At 43.3% G+C, this 19910-nt stretch overlaps 1 protein-coding gene across 1 annotated transcript in view; it reads right to left on the reverse strand.

The window, feature by feature from the left end:
- Window positions 1–14400, reverse strand: part of NPAS3 (neuronal PAS domain protein 3) — an 855986-nt gene extending 841586 nt beyond the window's left edge. The window contains 1 exon segment of the mRNA XM_012647885.1: window positions 14330–14400. Within this exon segment, the coding sequence (XP_012503339.1) occupies window positions 14330–14400 (71 nt within the window).
- Between the last annotated feature and the right edge of the window lie 5510 nt (window positions 14401–19910).

A 19910-nucleotide genomic window follows, 5' to 3' on the forward strand; every position in this document is an offset into this window, starting at 1 on the left:
AAAAACAATATTACTTTAAGAGAGTTAATGCAGTACACAGTTCCATACTTTCATCCAGTTTATTCTTTTTTCTTTGCCTTTTTGGTTATCTCTGAAGACTGCTTCTGTTTCCATTGTTTCATCCTTTAGCATTCACATATCACAGCAATAAGTATTTCATTACTGGTTTATCTGTCCAGAGGCTTGAGAAGCGGTAACAATTAACCCTCCCTTCACAGTGATTGATACAGGCTTTGCTTTCAATTTGTTCCACTACACAGATCATGAAATTCTGAATGCAATCATCCTCATTGACCTACACTTTCAAACACACAGCTACAATGAGACGAAAGTAATTATTAAAAGGAACACAGGACTACTGAGATCTGAAACAAAGTCTTTTAAAAATCTGTTAGATGACCTTCTGGTAAAATTGGCAAATTTTGATGCTAAGGAAAATGATAGCTTTGGATGATGATTTCCTGTCTGGAAATATTCACTGCAAGCTGATCAATGTGTATCATGGTGATTGCACTGGCTATAGTATACACCTGGAAAATACAGAAAGCCATGCTAGAACTGTTGCAAACAAATAGAGTTAAACTGTTAACATTATAGTTTACTATGTCTATAATTTTTTTCAAGGAAACTAAACTTCCTGATTTGTAAAATAAAAAACACCATCCACCACTGCAAAGAATCAAGATTTGAAATGCAGTAGTTTACTAAGAAGAGTTGCATACCTGAGCCCTCTCCCCCTCCCTTTAGATGAAGATTCACAGTAAGAAATGAATACATTTTTCAAAAAGTCTGAAAAATAGCTTCAAATAAATATTAATCTACTGCAATCGATATATATGAGGAATGGAGAGGGCTGGCAGGAGAGTGGTGACTACAGAACTATATTAAAACAAGGGTTGCAGTTAAAGAAAATCAGGGCGGAAAGCGAGGCAGCAGGCCTGAGGCTCTAATCACAGAACAGAGTGATGGAGATGAACCAATACTGCATGGATTAGCAATGAATTATTCTGAACTGTAATCATATGCCTGCATAGAAGAGAGGCAAAAACTAACCATTGCTCAAAAACTGATCTGCTGATTTTGAGAGACAGAAGAGAAGAGAAAGAGACAGAGAGAGAAGGGGTGGGGGGAGAACACTTTCATATGCTAAACTAATTCAGAATAATGGAAACCTAAAGATGTGGTTACACTTCAAGGAACATTTTTTTACTGTCTGCCACATACTACATAATATGGAGTGTTTAGAGTATAAACTGTAAAGTACTTGGATTCAAACAGGATTAAACCAACCATTTCTTCTAAGATTAGGATGTGATATATCTCTTCCATTCTCCATTCTTCCTTGCCCAATAAAACCATTTTTCGATAACCTGAACATCCCCCAAATATAAATTTTTAAGTATTTTGTTATAAAGAAGAAACAGCATTCAAGAAATTAACTTCCTTTGGATAATCCGAAAAATTCGTATGAAATGAAGGTACAACTGTTAGAACTAATTTTGTTAGGGAGGAAAAAAAATCAAAACTGTTGGTAGCAAGAGATTCCTGAGATTCTTACGAACAGACTGTTTAAATGAAGAGCACTTTAATCAGTAGAGGAATCCTCACGTTTCTAATGTCTTGCTGTGCATTCTGCAGGTTATAGTAGCAGCTGGTAGAGGTCATATATCTTTTGTGAGCATCCCAAAAAGGCTCACTGCCAGACTGTTAAATTATGAATAAGCAATGAACAAAAGAATGCAGATACGGTGGTGACAAGATAATCCAAGCAAATTTATCTATGACAAATTTCACAGGATTAACAAATTACATTTACACAGAACAATAAAAATGTGCAAAAAAATGATGAGCCTACTTTTCCTTACAGCATTAGGAAAACAAAAAAGTCACCAATCCACTGCATACATTTAAATTTAACTCGATCTAAATAAGACATTTATAATTTGTTCAAGATATATTTGTAACATTTTTCCATTTTAGGTAGACATATACAAACATGGTATATCTGATACATATTTTATATATAATTTATGCCATTAACTATATATATGACATATAAAAGCTATATACACCATATACAAAAATTTTGTATAACAAAAATTCATCCCATTCATACATATCAATAAAATGTATATGTTTTTCAGAAGTAGATTCTGAGGAATAAATATTTGTGGGGAAAAAATGCTCCCTCAATCAATGTAATATACATTAGTTACTAAAATATCTTTATTCATTGATATCTCCATTTTCTGGAATGAAAGAGAAACATCCTGCAGTTTCAATGATTCCACTTGTCCCCACCAAAATACTGCAATCTTTCTGAATAAAGTGCTTCTGAATGAAGTTTAGAACTAGCATCCTTTTCTGTACTGTTCCGGTAGCAGAAAGGAAAATTCAGACATTTGGGGAAGAGAGTGCTATTTATAGCTACAGTCACATGCAGATTACCCCGATCCAATATTAAATTTTTCTTTGTAATAAAATTATTTTATAAATCTTTTTATAAATCTTACAAATGGAAAAGCTCTAGTTTATCAGATGTTAATGAGATATTAGTAAAATGACCTATGATTCCATAAAGTGGTCTTAAAATTCTGTGGAGTGCTACTTTACAAAATATGTGATAAAGATTTGTTAAGTTTTAATGTGTTTTACTAGGTTGCCAAGTCTGAGCACTTTAATTCTGCATTAGCACACTGGTAATAATATAATACTGTAATCAGATATAATTTCTTTTAAGATGATCTGATGGCTGCTTTAAATTTTTAACTTATTTTTCACTTATACTTCCTACTGACCTTTGCTTTTTATCCTCAACATTTTAGTAAAGCATCTCTGTAAATGAGTCCCTTTCAATGTTGTATAAGGCAACCTATTCTTTACATAAACAAAAAATTTGCTGAATGTCAAAGTGAATATTTAAGATACACAAGCAAAATACTCATCTTTGCAACCACAAATACTCAAGCACTGCTTATCTAGTCCTTTCAAGCCCTAAAATTTCTATTATACATTTTTATTTTTTTAAAGAAGCTATTTGGTTGACAGTATTACATCCAAAAATGTAACCATAAATGTGGCATGTTTTTCTACTACCGGAAGTCTAGCATACTTTCTGCAATAAGTAGTGACGGAGTTAGATGCTACAAAGTTTCCCGAAGTATAGTTTTTGTTAAAGAACTGTTACATACTAGACCAACCCCCTAGGGTTCCTGGGGCAGAGAAATAAAAATGTTACCAAAGACTGACTTTCCCTTCTTGAAGGTGCTGGGGGTCCAGGAGTTGTTTTGGGAGAAGGCAAGGACTAGATAATAACTTACCATTTACGTATTTATTGTGGTCCATTTTTAACATATTATGTTTTTAATTAAATGAGTTAATACCTGTAAAGCCCTTAGAACATTACCTGTGTATTAGCATACATAAATGCTTACTGTCATTATAATGCCACAAATTTTGGCAGGGGGCCAACTTATACAAGTCCTTATATATTTCAAAAGATAATATCCACAAATACAGTTAGGTACTAAAGTGTGTTATTCAGAGAGCCTCATGAGGCTATTTCTACACACCCAGCAGCAAAACTATTACAAAATAAAAACGCCTCAACTGTAATCTCTGGACAAGCTGTGGTACACTCTGAGGCATGGATTACACGAGTAGAACAGGGCCTTAGGACTTCAGATGCTGTAACCAAAGAGGCACATGTACACAGCAAACTGATTCTGAAACCATTCAGCTAAAAATCTGCCCTGAAGTACATATAGCTATGGAGCTTAATCACGAAACTATTGGAATGTTAGATGGTGAGGTGAGAATACTTTAAATATTGATTCTTTCTCTAACTTTATGAACACTGTATTTCTCAAATTCTCCAACATCTGATGAAGGACCAAAACAGAAGAGTTCACTATGCAGTCTTTCTACCATTGGAACTCTCTGGCATCAGTTCAGAAATCTCTGACTTTGAAAAGTCCGAAAATGCAGGTCCCTTCACACTGGTTTTAAGGAACATTTCTACAGAGACTACATTGCCTAAGTCCACATCTGAGACAAACCTGAATTCAGTCTCTAATTCCACCACCTTCCTTGGGAATGCAAAGTCTCCATTTTCCCATCCATAAATGGGGACATTAGGACTTCCCTGATAGGACAATAGGGAAACAATGAGAAAATTACTGGGAAGTATGTAATACAGAGTCTGAAACATGGCAGTGTCCAATAAATGTTTTTTATTATCATTATCATATGTAACCAATTTTTATTTTTAAATCCTATCAAAACATCTTTTTAAATCTTTGCTATAATTTCAGTGATATTTACATAGCATCTTTTCTCTTTCTTTCCTCCAAGAACCTCTAATCATTTTACAGTTACTAATTATAATATTTTATAAGTTGAATAACTGTCCTCCCAGAAAACTAAGCTAACAGAAATGAAAAAAGACAGAGAGCCTTATATTTCTATGAACTCTGCACTTCTCATTCTTTTAGAAAAGGCTGTTTTCTGGCTCTCTATATTTGCATATGCAGGGCAAGTCTATAAGCAAAGCAACTGCTGTTACAGGGTGTATTATTCAGTACTATCCCTGGCACAAGTGAGCATGGTCCACGGTAGAGGATCAGTAAATAACCCTGAATGAAAGAACCAATCAATAATTACAGTCTAGGGCCAGGAGCACTGTGGGCCATAGTAACATGAGATTTTCATCTTGCTGTTCATGATTTTGTACACGCGATCGCAATATTCCAGTTAATTCACCAAAACATTATGCTTTGCAAATGTATGCAGACAACGACTTCCAGTGTTGTCTAATCTTGTCACTCCCCTAGTCGTTTCAGATACAGTAGCAGTCACTTTATTCTTACTAAGCCATGTCTTGTTTATGCACTGTAGTATTACTAATATTACCACAAATTATTCTAACTATGTAAGGTTCTATCAAACTTAATAGTGCAAACATCCTATTCACACTAATGAGGCCCAGCACAGTAAAAATACCATTCAGTTACAGTTGGTTTATTACACTGCCCAATGAGGGGAAAAAAGGCCACTATTTACTGTGAAAATACTAACATCATTAAATGCAACAACTGAATTTTCCCATAAATTCTAGAAGTTCTTACCCAATTGTAGATTTAAATAAAGTTTCACATATTCCATTATATGCAACTTAGGTAGCATTTAAAATTTAAAGAGTAATATTTACAACATGGAGTTGTTGTCTGTATCAACTAATCAACTAAAATTTTTGAGATACCAACTTCTTCATTAAGTTTCAGCCTTACTCATCCTAAGCAATTAAAGGCATGTCTATAAAACACCTGAAGTTAGACTAACCCAAATGCAATGCAAAACTTTTAAAAAATCAATTAGTGATTAGATGCTACAATGTAGAAAAAGTAGCCATGTAAATATAGCACGGGAGGGGGTACTTCTGCTATCCTGTATGCTTAATTTTCTTTAAATTTGTGACATTCTGAATAAAACAGAGGATCACAAGAATTGTAGAAAAACAAAAACAGACTATGGTTTACAATTGAGTTATTATTAATAGTAATGTACTTGAAGAAGTTTATAAAAGAAAGCATTAATAGGAGTGACTTAGAAACTTTTGTAATTATTCCCACAAATATCCCCAAAAATGAAGATCTACGGCTTAAAAAATAACTAAATAAAAGCTACCCTGCCTAAGTCTTCCCCGAAAAGTACTGCTTTACAAAAGCATATATGTGCATGTATAGACAGATAGACAGATAGGCCCCCTGTCATAGAGAACCTCACCACAGAGCAGAGGATCCTGGACAGCAGGTCCCATTTCAAACAGATGCCATTTAACATGCCAGTGGATCCCACACTAAGATCTGGGACAGAAAAAAAGAGTCAAGGGGTTCAAAGAAATTCTGGCATTCCCATAAAATAGCTCTATTACAGCATAGGGGCAATCATGGTGCAGAAGAATTGCAGGGGGAAATCAAAATTCATATCACTAAAATTATCAAACTATTCCTATTTGTGGATTATATTTAAAGTGCAATGTAATTCTTACCAATTCATTGCTGAGATATTAATTACACATAACTTTCAGTCATAGTTTTAAGAATATATAAAGATATGGAGACCAAAACCTTACTCATAACACCACTACGTGATGAAAATACCTCCTGTAACTTTTTTTTTAAAAAAACTAAAAGCATCAAATAAGGTTGAATTCAAGTTTTCTCATTGTAACAAATCAAATCTAGTGACTGGCATATTGCACACTTGGAGTAGTTATATGTCTCTCAATTCATAAATCAGAAATTGGAAATCTGAAAGGATGGTGTAATGTGGGAGGGTCCTACGTAATAAAGGTCATTATAACTCCTGGCTCTGGAGCTATACCATCTAATATCCTCTCTGGTGGATCTATGATATGCCCATGCATTACAGTTCTTGTTGACAGTCTGTTGCCTTGGAAATATTTCATTATTTCAGTTTTTCCATTTGTAGACCCTTGGCCTTGTGATATGAAGGCCATCCTATTTCATATTTTCGATTATCATTTAAGCAATCTTGTGGAGCTATTTATATATATAAGCAAGTGTTAGACAATGCATATAATCATTTATCACTCTGTTTAAGCTTACACTGTGGAAAGAAATACCTCCAAAAAAGTCTCCTCTACCACCTCTGCTTTTTAAACCAAATACCCTGTGCTGCTGGAATGTGCTTTGCAAACCAGCATGGGCATATCACATGCTTGACACTTCTCTGACTAATTTTCTTGGTTATATATCCACATAGTAGAAAAACTCTGTGGCAGTGCTATATAATTTGCAGTCCACTGGAGTTTAAAGAAAATCAAACAAGTTTATGTATACCAGGTTTCCAACTTGTTCTTTCAGGCCCTAAAGAGTCACTTTCTATATGTATGATTCAGAGAAATCTAAGGAGTACTAAACAGTAGCCAAAGAGATTATCAAGCACAAGCTTCTTTTTCCAAATTTACTTTGTAAACATTATTATAAGGAAATGACTCTTGTATTATTACACACAGGTTAGACATTTCATAAATAATGAGATAATTCAAAAGACATATTTTTTCTTTATCAGTTTTTGATTAGGGATGTATTTGAAAAGCAGTAAAGAATAAAGTGTCCATGAATGCCTCTGTGAAATCAAGATTTGGAAACCATTTTTTAAATAAATAGGAGGATATGATTTAAAATATGTCCACAAAAAGTCATCTTTTATAAACATAGCTGTGTTTAACTGCGACATAGATATAATACTATTAATCAGCAAGTTCTAGACACAAAGTACAAATAAAGGTAGAATGACTACTTAGTTGAAGCAAGTAACTATGAATAAAATCCCCTCCTGAACAAATCATCTGACTTCCCATTTCTCATTACAAAACCAAATCAACTTACATGTGTAAGTTTACACTTAAAGTGTTAAGAGCATTTAAAACCCTGATAACAAAGTGAACCCTTGGGGCATAAAACAACTGTTTGGATAACGGGCCAAGTTTGCAGTTATTACTGTTTTAAAGGCTTAGTTTATAACTCCTTCCTTCCTCTACTCTACAGTGCTGCTTCTGCCCCTACCCCATTGTTACTACTCCTCCCTCTCCCTACAGGTTAAACCTTCTCAGATCCAACCTTTAAAATGACAGCATCCAACCTGAACAAGAAGATGCTATTAAAGGGCATTAAATTAAATACAGTATATCCTCCTACAACTTCAATCAGAATTTCAGACCAAGTGTTATTTAGTTCAGCTCTCAAGTGGAGCAGAATAACAAATCGCACACTTTGATTTACCTTCTTCGAATGCCAAATGGAGACAGGTGATAAAGAACGCACTCATGCACAGGCTATGAAGTTTCCCCTAGAAATTAATTCTATCTTCGAGATTCCTATCTCAGAGAAATTCCCAAAATGGCACACAAATAGACTTCTGCTAGAGAGATTACTGGGGCCATCCCAATAAATACATTTACTACCCACAGAACCCAGAAAGTAGGAAGGAAGGAAGGGAGAGAGGGAGAGAGGGAGAGAGGGAGAGAGGGAGAAAAGGAGAGAGGGAGGGAGGGAAGGGGAGAAGTGGGGAAAGGGGAAGGGAGGAAGAGGGAATGGGGAAAAGGGGAAGGAAATCTATTATAAACTTATGATTTCAAAAAGCATTCATCACCTTGTTAGCTTAAAAAAAATTATTAAAAGGTTTGCACAATGCTCTGAGAAATAAATTTTTTTCCACCTAAAAGTGTAAAGTAATATGTGAATTCTTTATGAAACACTAACACTTCTTAAGAACTAAATGTTCATTTTAGCTGTATGAGTTGTCAGCTTTTCTACAGTTTGGGAGTAATAGTTAATGCTACACACATTTAACATCTTTAAAAACTGGATTATGTATGATTTACTCTCAGATATATGATTTTTACAGAATTATCTAGAGTTTAGAAATAGTCAATTATGTATCTACTTAATGTATTTCCTTAATCCTGACAATTCTGCCTTCCCTATTGTATGAAAGAAACAAGCAAGAGTACAATAGAAGCTTTCTAAATGAATAGACGTCTGAATATCTCCCTATCTTCTTTTGATGTGAGCTATAAGTACTATGCTGTATCAAAAATAAAACTATGTGCTAATAATTAAATCTTGCAACTAAGCACTTCCTTCGTCTTTTTTTCAAGTTCACCTACGTCCGTGAGGAAAGTAAACGTCCCTGCTTGGGGGTGGGGGTGCACATATCTGACTGCATTTGTTTTGCTCATGAATCAATGGGTAACATTTCATACTTCCTACTGAGCCTTTCCTCTTTGGAGACAGAGATATTCACTTAGCTCAAACCAATATGCTATATGCAATTAATGTCATTAACGCTGCCAATTAATAGTCAATAGGATTCCAAACAAAGTAGGCTGGGTGGACAGCAGGAGGGAAAACCACGTTGGTGGTAGTGGGAGGGGGTGCTCGGTTACTGTGAAAATCTAACAATGCTATTCACGTAGGACGGCTAAGGATATTTTGAACACAAACTCCCTTTCCCTTTGGCTCTACTAGTTTAACTTCAAACAGACATGCTCGACTGAGCCCCTCGCCTGGATATGCAATTCTCACCAGGAACTTTTTAAAACACAGATCCCCAAACAGTAACTAACGGGGCATAGATGCTCCAACTGCTGACACATTTTGAATCTTGCTGTTTGTTTGCTTATTTGGATTTAAGGGTTTTCTTCCACATTTTTCTTTTTTCTTTGGGAGGAGGGATGGAGAGGAGGGAAAGATGAGAGCGGAGGGCAGAGAGGGACCCACAAGTTGCCGAAGCAGAGGGCGCAGCGCGGGCGGCGGGAGGCGGTGGCCGCGCTCCTCTCTCAGCTCCGCCCGGCCTAGTGCTCGGCGCAGAGACGGCCCCTCCGCGACACATTCCGGGCCTGGCGCGAGCTCCGCGCTCCCCGCCCCCGGCCTCCTCCTCCTCCTCGCCTCCTCCTCCCTCTTCTCGCCTGCCTTCCCTCCCCCTCCCCAGCCTCACTCCCTTCCTAGAGAGCAGCTGCCAAGGGACCTGCGGCGGCCCCGGGGATCCCCGGCCCCCGCCCTCACCGCTGCTCCCTGGCACACAGCAGCGCCTTCTCTTTTTGTTTGTTTCTTTTTCTTTTCTTTTTCTTTCTTTTTTTTCTTTTCTTTTTTTTTTGTGAGCGAGTCACTCTATTCGCCGAGCCGAGGAGGTGCGACTGCTCGGAGAGCCTGGCGCCGCCGCCGCCGCCAGAGCCCGCGCGCTGCCGCAGCGCAGCCGGCGGACGGTGCGCGCGGGGACCGCGGGCGAGCGCTTAGCCGCAAGCCCCCAGACGAGGTCCCCGCGGGCTCGCGGCCCAGGAGGCGGGCTGCGGAGCGGGCCCCGCCACCTCGGCGGCGGCGGCGGCGGCGGCGGCGGCGGGAGCAGCAGCCCCGGCGGCAGGTTCAATAAACAGAAAAGTGTTACCGTTCTCGCCTGGAAGGATCCTGCTGAAAGCTGGGCTTGGTGGGCGCCATCTTCCTGCTATTTTTTTTCCTCTCTTACTTTTTGCCTCTCTCCCCCCTCCCGGGTGGGGGCGTGGGGAGGGCGGGGGGTGTGCGTGTGCGTGGGGTGGCGGGAGTGAGTGCGGGCGTGCGCGGCGCTCGGCGGCTGCCCGGCGGCCGTGGCCGTGGCGGTGGCCGTGGCGGCGGCGGCGGCGGCCGTGCTGCTGAGGCAGGGAGGCTACGGAAAAGTAGCGGGGCCGGAGCCCTGCCGGCGGCCGGCCGTCCTCTCGCGCCGCCGGTGCTCCCCGCCGCAGGTCGCCGCCTCCTCCGCCTTCTCCTCCCCCTGCTCGCCCGGCGCCGCCGCCGCCGCCGTCCATGCGCCGCAGAGCGCCCGCGGCCCGGGCCGCTCCGGCTCCCAAGACATGCCCGGCGCGGAGACAGGCGACCGGCGGAGGCGGCGGAGGAGGAGGGGGAGGTGGCGGCGGCGGGGGGAGGCGGCCGCGCGGCCCCGCGGGCAGCCCGGCCCAGGGCCCCGCCGCCTCCGGGTTCTCACCCTCGCGCGCCGCCACACACACCCCCGTCGGCCCCACCGCCACCACCCGGAGCCGGCCTGGTGGCAGGTGGGGCACACACCCTCCCGGCGGGGGGCAGCCCGGCCTAGGCCGGGAGGGGCGAGGAGGGGGAGGGCACGCTGGGGGTTCCAGCTTGACCGCTGTGAAAGTATTTCTGGGCATTTTCCAGCTGCTTTGCTCCAGAGCGCTCTCTCGCACGCAGACACCCCCCCTTCTCTCCTTCTCTCTCTCTTTCCCTCTGCTTCCCTCTCTTCCCTCTCTCTCTCCCTCTCTCTCTCTCTCGCTGGGGGACTGGGAAGCTCGGCTGCCGGCGCAACAACGCCACTCAGTTGCAGTTTCGAACACTTCCTTTCTCTGGAGTATCGCAGCCAGGAGGAAAAAAAGAAAAAGCGAGAGGAACTGGGAGGCCACAAGAGCTAGCTGGGGCAGGACCCAGTCCCAGGAGTGCCTTCGGGGGCAGCGGAAACAAATGCGGGGGGTGGAGGCGGGGTGCGCTGGCCCAAGCCAGGGAGCCCCGAGAGAGCCCCGAGGGCTGGCGCAGCGGCAGCACGGGCACCTTGTGGCTCGGGCGCTCTCAGCGTTCCCCAAGCCGGGGCATCTGCATATGCACGAATGAACATATGTGCAGACCTCAGGGTTCACAGGTGACTCTCCATGGATTTAAACGCAGATACAAACGCCTCTGGACTCGGGTCCTGGTTCCTGAGACTGGAGTGCCGGCCTCTGGGATGTAGCCCCGCCGCCGCCCCATTTTACAGCTCAGCAAGGCCTAGAGAAAGGTCGGCTACTCAGTGCAGGGCCAGCGCCGGGATCTTATTACCTGGGTAGACACTGGTCAGAGCGTTTTCTCCACGAACCCACTCTGAATCGTGTGGGCGGCTTTTTACGCTGAGACTTAGGTCAGTCATGTGTCAACCAGACAAGTAGAAAGGAATCCCAAAGCATTTCCACTTTTAATGAATGAAAGAACCTGATGGAATACATCAGTCCCGTGTGAGGCTTTGCATTTTACTTTAAACTTAAGAGGGGGAGAGGCCTGAGAAGGGGTCTTCTTTGGTCTCTACGATTCCAGTAAAGTAGGGCTGGGAGTTGGAAACTTCCAAGGAAGACATTAGCGGTTTTCCGTGGCAGAGGTGTTTAATCTGCTTGATGGTGTTTAAGTTCTTTTTGGAATACACTCTACAGGTAGGAGAAAATGAGAATGATTGCGAAATAAACTGGAGTGCAGAGTGTTGTGTACAAGACATACATGGGCTGGCAGAGAAGGGGAAAAGTTGCCAGTGGAAGTTTTGGCTCTAGGACAGCCAGTCTAGGGCGTTTCTGCCCAAAGATGACAAATGAGAGAAGCTTGTGTTTTCTTAACAGGCCGCTCTTTGCTTAAAAAACCCCCATTCCTGTCACTTCCTCACCAGACTCCCCAAAAGTACTTAAAATTTTTCTTTTGGTAAAATGATGTGTCACCATTCACTTAAGCAAACATACCCAGGTCTCTAGGTGGAAACTAAGTCTGCCCTTCAACGCCCCTAAAGCCTGACATGTTGGTGATGTTGGTGGCCCACAATTCTGTTGAAGTGCCAGAGGACAGGGGACTCCTGCCTCAGATCCTACCTCAAACACCTGCCAATAACCTTCTTAGCCTACATGACTCACTCTCCTGCCCCCAAATTAACTAAAATTAAAGACAGTAACAGGTGTCATCATATCTGAGTTACAAAATCAAAGAAGGCTCATTTTTCACAGCTATCGTCTCTTCTGTCAATATAACAGAACATAAAAAGCGAGGGAGGAAATAATACATCCCAAAGGCTAAAGTTTAGAGTTGCTTATTTTTAAAGCCTTAGTCTTTAGAACTGCAGTGGGATTCAGAGACTTAGCAAGTGGCCCAAATTCAAAGAGGAAGGTGGAAAGCACCAGTGCAGCTTTCAGTGTTGGGGTGTCAGACTATGGGGGACTAACCCTGGATGCTCCTGACTTGAGGGGAAATTGGCCCCAAGATGGACATGATCTTCATGGTGAAGGACAACACCAACACTCAGAGCAAACCTAAAGGATGAAAATTCATGACTCCCCCCCCACCTCCTTAAGCCCAATTTATGTCTTATAGGTTAGCTCAAGTTCCCCAGAGATCCCTGAAATCGTCCAAAGGCCATCTGACATTTCTGACCCCTCACTCCCTACTTTACAGACCATACTATTGTGCCTATTGCCTGCACTTTCTAGTTAAAGTGACCACTAGATACTACAGTCATTTAAATGTTTTATAAATGACAAAAAAAATACCTGAACCACGAAAAGGAAATATCTAATTATTTTCTAGTTCTTTATGTTTAAAAGATGCCCAGATCTTTTGTATTAAAGGTTCTTATATTCACTGAAGTAAAATAAGCCTGAAATAATTTAAATAAAAAAATCTCTTTGACAAGGAATAGCCCATTTTTGAATTATTTTCAAGACTCTTTTTTAAACTTCCGACAATACGCAGAGCATATAATGAAGTCATCTACAGAATATTTGCAATACTGGGCATCAACCTGGAAAACACTCAATGTGTTATGCAAAATCTGCTCTGGTCACTGGGCCATTGGTTAGGAGGCACAAAATATGGCAGTGATAGATTATCTTAACCTTTTCGGTTTAAATACTGTTTGTTCAAATCAAAGGTTCTCAAATCAATGAAGTTTGAAATACAAGGTAAAAATAGGAACTGTTATTTGAATTATGCATTGTGTATATTTTAAGTTAAATGCCATTGGCAAACTCTCAGATGTTTAATCGTGTGCAATCTGGGAAACACAAATATTTAATTTCACACTTTCATGTGTTCTTTTTTCTTCCATCTTTTATAAAACTGAGCCCCACAAATAGGGAGATAACCTTTCATATTACATTGTTAGTTTTTCTCAGCGCATTTTTGTAGATTACATTTTCGATAAAATCTTGCAACATCAAAAGTTGTCCTTAAGGAAAAACTTTAGGGTTCTAAGACTATTGGTGGTGGTAAAATTTTTTCCCTTTCTTTCCTTTAAATCAAAGAATGTTTACTATCTCAATGTCACATCTACACTTTTTAAAGAAATCTATAAAAATGTTTAGCAGAAATACAAACAAGTAATACTTTAAAACTTCTTTCTCACTACTAGCCTAACTTTGTAAAATTTGCTTCCTAACTTGTATCTCTGAATCTTACACATTTGCATTATAATGCGTTTAAGATGAATACTTAACAGCGCCGAAGAGACTCGGATTTCATGCTGTAGTTCCCTGTAGTAACAGGTGACATGATAACACTATTATGTAGAATTGCAAGTCTACAGCTACACGTGAAAATCGTTCCTATTCTGTTTGGAAACAAATGATCAATCAGCCTCCAGTGATCAATTGCCCCCTGGCTGTCCGTCAGCGCGGGTCCGCGCCCGGCAGAGGCACTGAGAAAATTCTGCTGGAAGGGAATGAGTCTCCCAAACTTTGCAAGAGCACCTTGTGCAGCGTCTCAGACTTCGCTGCAACTCCTCCGCTACTCGGGGCGGAGGCTCTGGGTTTGGGGCCAGGGAGAGGGCACAGGATGATTTCACTTCGCCAGTGCACTAGACTGCTTTTCAATCTGGATTCTGAATTATTTTTTCTTCCTCATCTGTAGAATGAGGGGCAGGCAAAGTGAGCCCTGGCGATGTGCGTGTGTGTTGTAAGACACCAAACAGGAGGCAAAGTGAGTCCCACCCCAGCACCCCGGGGCAGGGGCACTAACCCAGCCCAGGCGGGACTACTCACCGCTGCTGGTAGGAGGTGATGCCCTGGACGTTCTGCGGGGTGCCGTTGGCCGCGGCGCCGGCCCTCCCCATGCCCGCGCCGGCCGGCACCCCCGCGGCCGCCCCGCCGGCCGCCGCGGCCGTCACCTGCACGCTGAAATCCGGAAAGATTCGGATCATCGCCGCGGCTTCGGCCCCCGGGCGCGGCGGCTCTGGGCGAGGGCTGGCGGGGGCTCGGGCTCGGGCTTAGGCTCGGGCGGCGGCAGCAGCAGCAGCGCGAGCAGCGGCGGCGGCAGCAGCGGAGCCAGGCACCAGCCTGCAATCCCATTAGTGAGCCGCGGCCACTGTGCGCGGCGGAGAGGCGCTTTGATGTGCGCGCAGCGGGCTGGGGGGGCCTCGAGCGCGAGGAGGAGGTGCGGGGGGCGTGCGAGGCACTTGCAAACAGCAAAACGTGTCAGGGTGGGGCCTTTTTTCCCTTTTGGGGGGCGGTGGTGCTCCCCCCTCTTTCCAGGATGTTGCTCTCACTGGCTGCTCCGGCTGCGCCGCGCGAGCCCAGCTGAGGGGAGAAGGGGAGGGGGTGGCGGAGGAAGGATGCACCGGGAGGCTTGGCGAGGACTTGGCCGGTGCAAGGGAATGACGGGCAGCGGAGGGTGCATTTCTTTCCCGCCCCGCTCTACACACACACACACACACACACACACACGCACACACGCTGCGCACTTCCGACCCAAAGTGCAAGACTGAGGCGCGCTCTCTCCCCTCCTTTCTCTAGAGAAATAACCACCATCCAGGCAGGCTCGCGCCTCCTGCGGCTTCCAGCAACCTGGAATCCAGCCCGCGTGTGCAGGAATGGGGGCGTAAAGCCTCCCTTCCTAGCCGGGACCCCTCTTTGCCCATCTTGTGCACATCAGGCAGCGCGAGGGTTGCCAAGCGCAAGTTGGGCTCCTGGAGAACTTGATACTTAACGAAGAGGGATGGTGTGCAAAGGCGGAGGGGAAAAAGAAGCCGCTTTTGTGCAATGGAGAGTTTGTTTCCTTTATTAGAATGGGCTCTTCCCGTTCCTGGTGGGCGGGCGGGTTGGTCCTGGACAAACTTGTGAGGTGGGCACTGTAGGTCCGGCCACAGGGATCCGGGTGTATCCCGATGACCCACTTCTATTCCCGTTTTTCGACCGATGAAACGAATAAATTAGCAGCCACAATTGAGGCGAACTCTGCAAATTCCAACCACCAGGGAAACAAAAAGAGAAAACACGTGCATTTATTTCCTCGCGTCTCTCAGTTACTTCCCCACATTGTTACATCAGTGTTTCTTTAAGGGGGTGAAGAGGGATGCTTGTGGCTTGGGTGCGCCTTTTTAAGTGACGACTTGCACTTCTCACTCAGCTAGTGGGTGGGGAGAAGGGAGTTGATCCTTACCCCTACTCCCTGCCCTGGACCCCTGTTGTCCCACTTCCTCCTCTTTCTTCCGGCTCGAGAGCCAGGAGAGGACTTGCGGGCGGTGGGCGCAGCCCCCTTCGGGATGCAGGGCTCGGGTTCCCCTCCTCTTGCGCGCGCCACCCTCGCCCGTTGCTGGTGTTTCTGGTGGTTTCCCCTTTCTTGTTCTCTCCTCCTTTCCACTCCCCGCACGCCAAGGCCGCAGCCCCGCAGCCGGGGGACGCGAGTGGCCGCCGTGCCTTCCGCACGAACCCGAGTGGGACTAGGCGAAGCGTGGTGACCGCGGCCGCGCCGCCCCAGCCCTCGGCCAATAGCGCCTCGCCCGGCGAGGCACCTGCTTAACCCTTTGAGCCTGGGGCGCAGACGGCCCGCCGGGACCCGGAGGGGCAGAAGGATTGGCCAGAAGTTGCCAAGGCCAAGAGTGGCGGAGGCCGCCCAGCCCAGCGTCCCCGCACCCGGTCTAGGGGCCAGACGCCTGCCCCCGCTGCAGACCCGGACGTCCCCTCCCACCCTGATGGCTCTCGGGAAACAGCCAAGCCGCACAAAGGCGAGTCCTTGGCCCGGCGGCGGCGTCCCGCGCCTGCCGGGGCAACCTCTGAACTCCCCTAACCCAAGTCAGTTTCCGGAGGTGCCTCCCGCGCCCGGCAGCCGCAGGGAAGCAGAGGGAGGGAGCCCGGGCTCTCGCTGGCCCGGCCCACGGCGCAGCTGCGTTTCCATTTTCCTCTCAAAGAAAATGCTTTGGACGGCAGATAATACCAGGAGATATGAAACTGTTTCGTCCCCCACGTGTTGCACGTAAAAAGAATCGTAATGAGCATCTGGGGCTTGTGCGAGGGATCCCACAAGTTAGTTGAAGACCTAACCGAGGTCCTGACTCCCTCCTTCCCAGGAAAGGGCCATTTTCTAGCTTAATTTTCTTAGGATTCATTTTGGGGAGACTTATTGTTCAGAGGCCAAACGCAAGGTCTTTGGGCCGGGATTGAGAGCGTGGGGGCGGGGGCGGGGCTGGTGGAAAGCCGCCTGGTAAGGATCCTTTCACAGAAATGGGGCCGGGTCCTCATCCAGGAGGAGCACACGGCGGCGGGGCGTCGCGGGTTGCCTTGTATCTCTGCAGCCTCTCCTCTGCACTCTCATGCTCAGGGCGGGATCTGAAGAGATCTCAAATACCACTCACTGGCTCTGCACAGGCTTTCCTGTTGCAAGAAATGGGAGCTCATGCCAGTTCTAGAGAAGCCAGGAATGTTTGAGGGGTTGGGGTAGTTTCCTTCTCTGCATCGGTCAAGGCTGGCAATATTGTAGGCCAAAGGAAGTCCAGTATGTAAATGAGTGATAAATGAAGCTAAAAAATGAACACCAATGCAGGCAGTGGCTTTCTATAAAACAGCATTTGTCTGAATTTCTGACCCACTGTGGTGTGGTGCTGTGCCTGCCACGGATGTCTAGGCCAACCAGTTGTTGGAGGATTCCAGCAAGTGGTTCCTGCTTCCATGTGTATCTGGACTCCAGCAATGTAATGCAATATTGCAAGCCAGATCCTGCTGATCCAGGGGCAGTCCCAATGTGCCGAGCCAAAGGAGTTGGGGGCGGGTGGGGGGGACTCTCTTTGGATAAAAGAGCAGACATTTTAGAAAATTATTTTCCCTTTCAAAGTCTTTCAGCCCAATCAACAAAGAATTATATTTATAGACAACGAATATTACTGCTCTTCTTTAATTGTTTCAATACCAATTCTATGGCTACAAGAGGCTAACAATTACATTTTATTCACTACTTATTTTACAGAACAGTTGGTCTGAAATGTGTCACCCTATTTCCCTTCCTTTTTGGGGGGCAAATTTTTCTTGGAAGCCCAAAGGACAAAATTGTTCCAATAGAAAGAGTATGTGAGATCTGTTGTTAAACATTTAAAACTACATAAGCTGAAGCCTCTCCAACTACACTTTGTACTATTAAAATAGTTTAATGAGCACATTCAACTCCAAAGTTCCAAGCTTCCAATTACTCATATTTAAGAGAATTCATATAGTTCCTGCCCTCCAGAAACTTTCTTTTCTAAAACAAGAAATACAAAATACTCAAAATGCATTTGTGCAGTAGGTTACCTTACTGTGCCCATGTTAAGTCTGTTTCCTGCATTTTATCCTTGCATGTATAGTCTCAGAAGGTCAGTTTGCATGCATGAGAGACACATTCCTTATTGGATCTGCTTATCTCCATGTTCATTAAGGACCGTAAGCAAAATATAAGTTTATTCTCTCATTAGTAATTCAGATTTCATTACTCTGATCCTTCAGTTAAAATCTTTACATGCTGGCAGCTGTTTTGAAATATTTTGAAGGTTGCTTTGGCATTCTCCCAACCAATAGGGCTCTAGTTAGGACTAAACTGTATAGCCCCCCTCCAAATCTACATTTTAGTGTATGTAGAGATATGGAAAATGATTCTACGACGTTTTAACCCTGAATACACGCATACTATATACACACACACACACACACACACACACACACACACACACATACAGCTATCGCAATTACATATTTATATCTTCATCCTTGTAGTCAGTGTACAACTGTGCCTTTTGCTCATACAATAAAAATATCTATTCTCTGGAAATTCATTTCCATTTACTTAAATTATCTAGCTTTGAGTTTTCGCTATTTGCTGTCAGAAGCTGCCAATGACAGATTCTGAGGAGACTACAAAGCTTGGTTGTATCTAATTTTTGCTTTACTTTGGTCAGATATTTAGGAGGAAAATAAAATAATACACAGAGGTCAGGAAGAAGGAAAGCAAATGGAAAATAAGTAGAATAAAAATACTATATGTAATGAATAAAAGAAATGCTTTACTCTGAAATATTGGATGTTTTTATTGAAGTGGTTATGCTGCAATGAGGGATTTTTTTCCCTATAAAGAAACTCATCCAATAATTTACAACAATCGGAGTCCTTATCATGGGAAGAGCCATGAGCTAGTATCACAGGTCCCTCCATATCTTGGGAGAGAGATTTTACATTCTGTAGAGGGGTTAAATATTTGATTTAACCAATTTTCCATCTTTGCTCCTTAATCCAAATTGAATTCTAGTTCTTACTGCTAAATTTTCCATGCTATTAATATATCCTCTAGTCCATTCAAAAGCAAAACAATAATGTCAGGGGAAGAAAAAAGGCAACATAAACTTAGCAATACAGTCTTTCTTAATACTCCAGAAGAGAAATTAAGAAATTAAGAGAGAAGAATGAATAAATTATTATTTATAATATATGTATGTCCATATGTAATATAAGAGTTCTAAGGATTTTTTTCATATTAGCACTATTATATCAAACACTGAAATATCTCAAGCTATTATGCTAAACTGATTCTCAGAGGACTTTATAAATATATAGCTAGAAAGAGAAGAGGTTTAGTAAGAAGAGAACAAAATCTCTTAGCTATATATTTTTTAAACCCAGTAGCAGGCAGTAGGGAAGGAGACATTGTTTAGAAAAATTAGTGTGACCGGGGAAGGATTTCAGAAGTCCATATAATTATTTTAGTCAAAATATTCACACATTGTGGCACATATGATTCCGAAGCATGTGCAAATTAATATAATCTAACTAAAGGTAAACTTAGATTTAAATGCAAAATAACTAAACACTCTCAACATGTTTAAAAGACAAATTTGTCTTTAAACAACAATCTTTAAGGTTGCTTTTGCTTATTTTTTCATGATGGTGGATTTGATTTTGGAGTTGAAAAATATTTCTAATTTTTAGGGAAATTATTTTAACTTCACCTGTGATTTTGTTTTGTTGTGGTTTTTTGTTTTCTTTTTTTTTTTCTTTTTTTTTTTGGAGGCAGGGTCTCACTGTCACCTAGGCTAGAGTGCAGTGGCATGATTAGTCCTAAATGTTGGTTCTAGTTTGCTGCTTCTATTACTGTCAGCATAGGTAGAACTTGTGTGGAGCCACTAAAATATGAGTTGATACTTTCACCACAGATGCAGCAGTCGATGCTGATTTTTGTTACAGGGAAAATTATACATAGTGCTGACTGGAACTTTCATTTCTGTTTTACTTGGTTCTTCCAGGTAGACATACCCATGTAGTCAATGACCTCTTTTCTTCACTGAATTTTCTTTGTGATTGGCTAAAGGAGTAGTTAATTGCTTTGGAT

This window comes from Propithecus coquereli, unplaced genomic scaffold (assembly GCF_000956105.1).
Source record: "Propithecus coquereli isolate 6110/MARCELLA unplaced genomic scaffold, Pcoq_1.0 Scaffold273, whole genome shotgun sequence".
Classification (NCBI taxonomy): domain Eukaryota; kingdom Metazoa; phylum Chordata; class Mammalia; order Primates; family Indriidae; genus Propithecus; species Propithecus coquereli.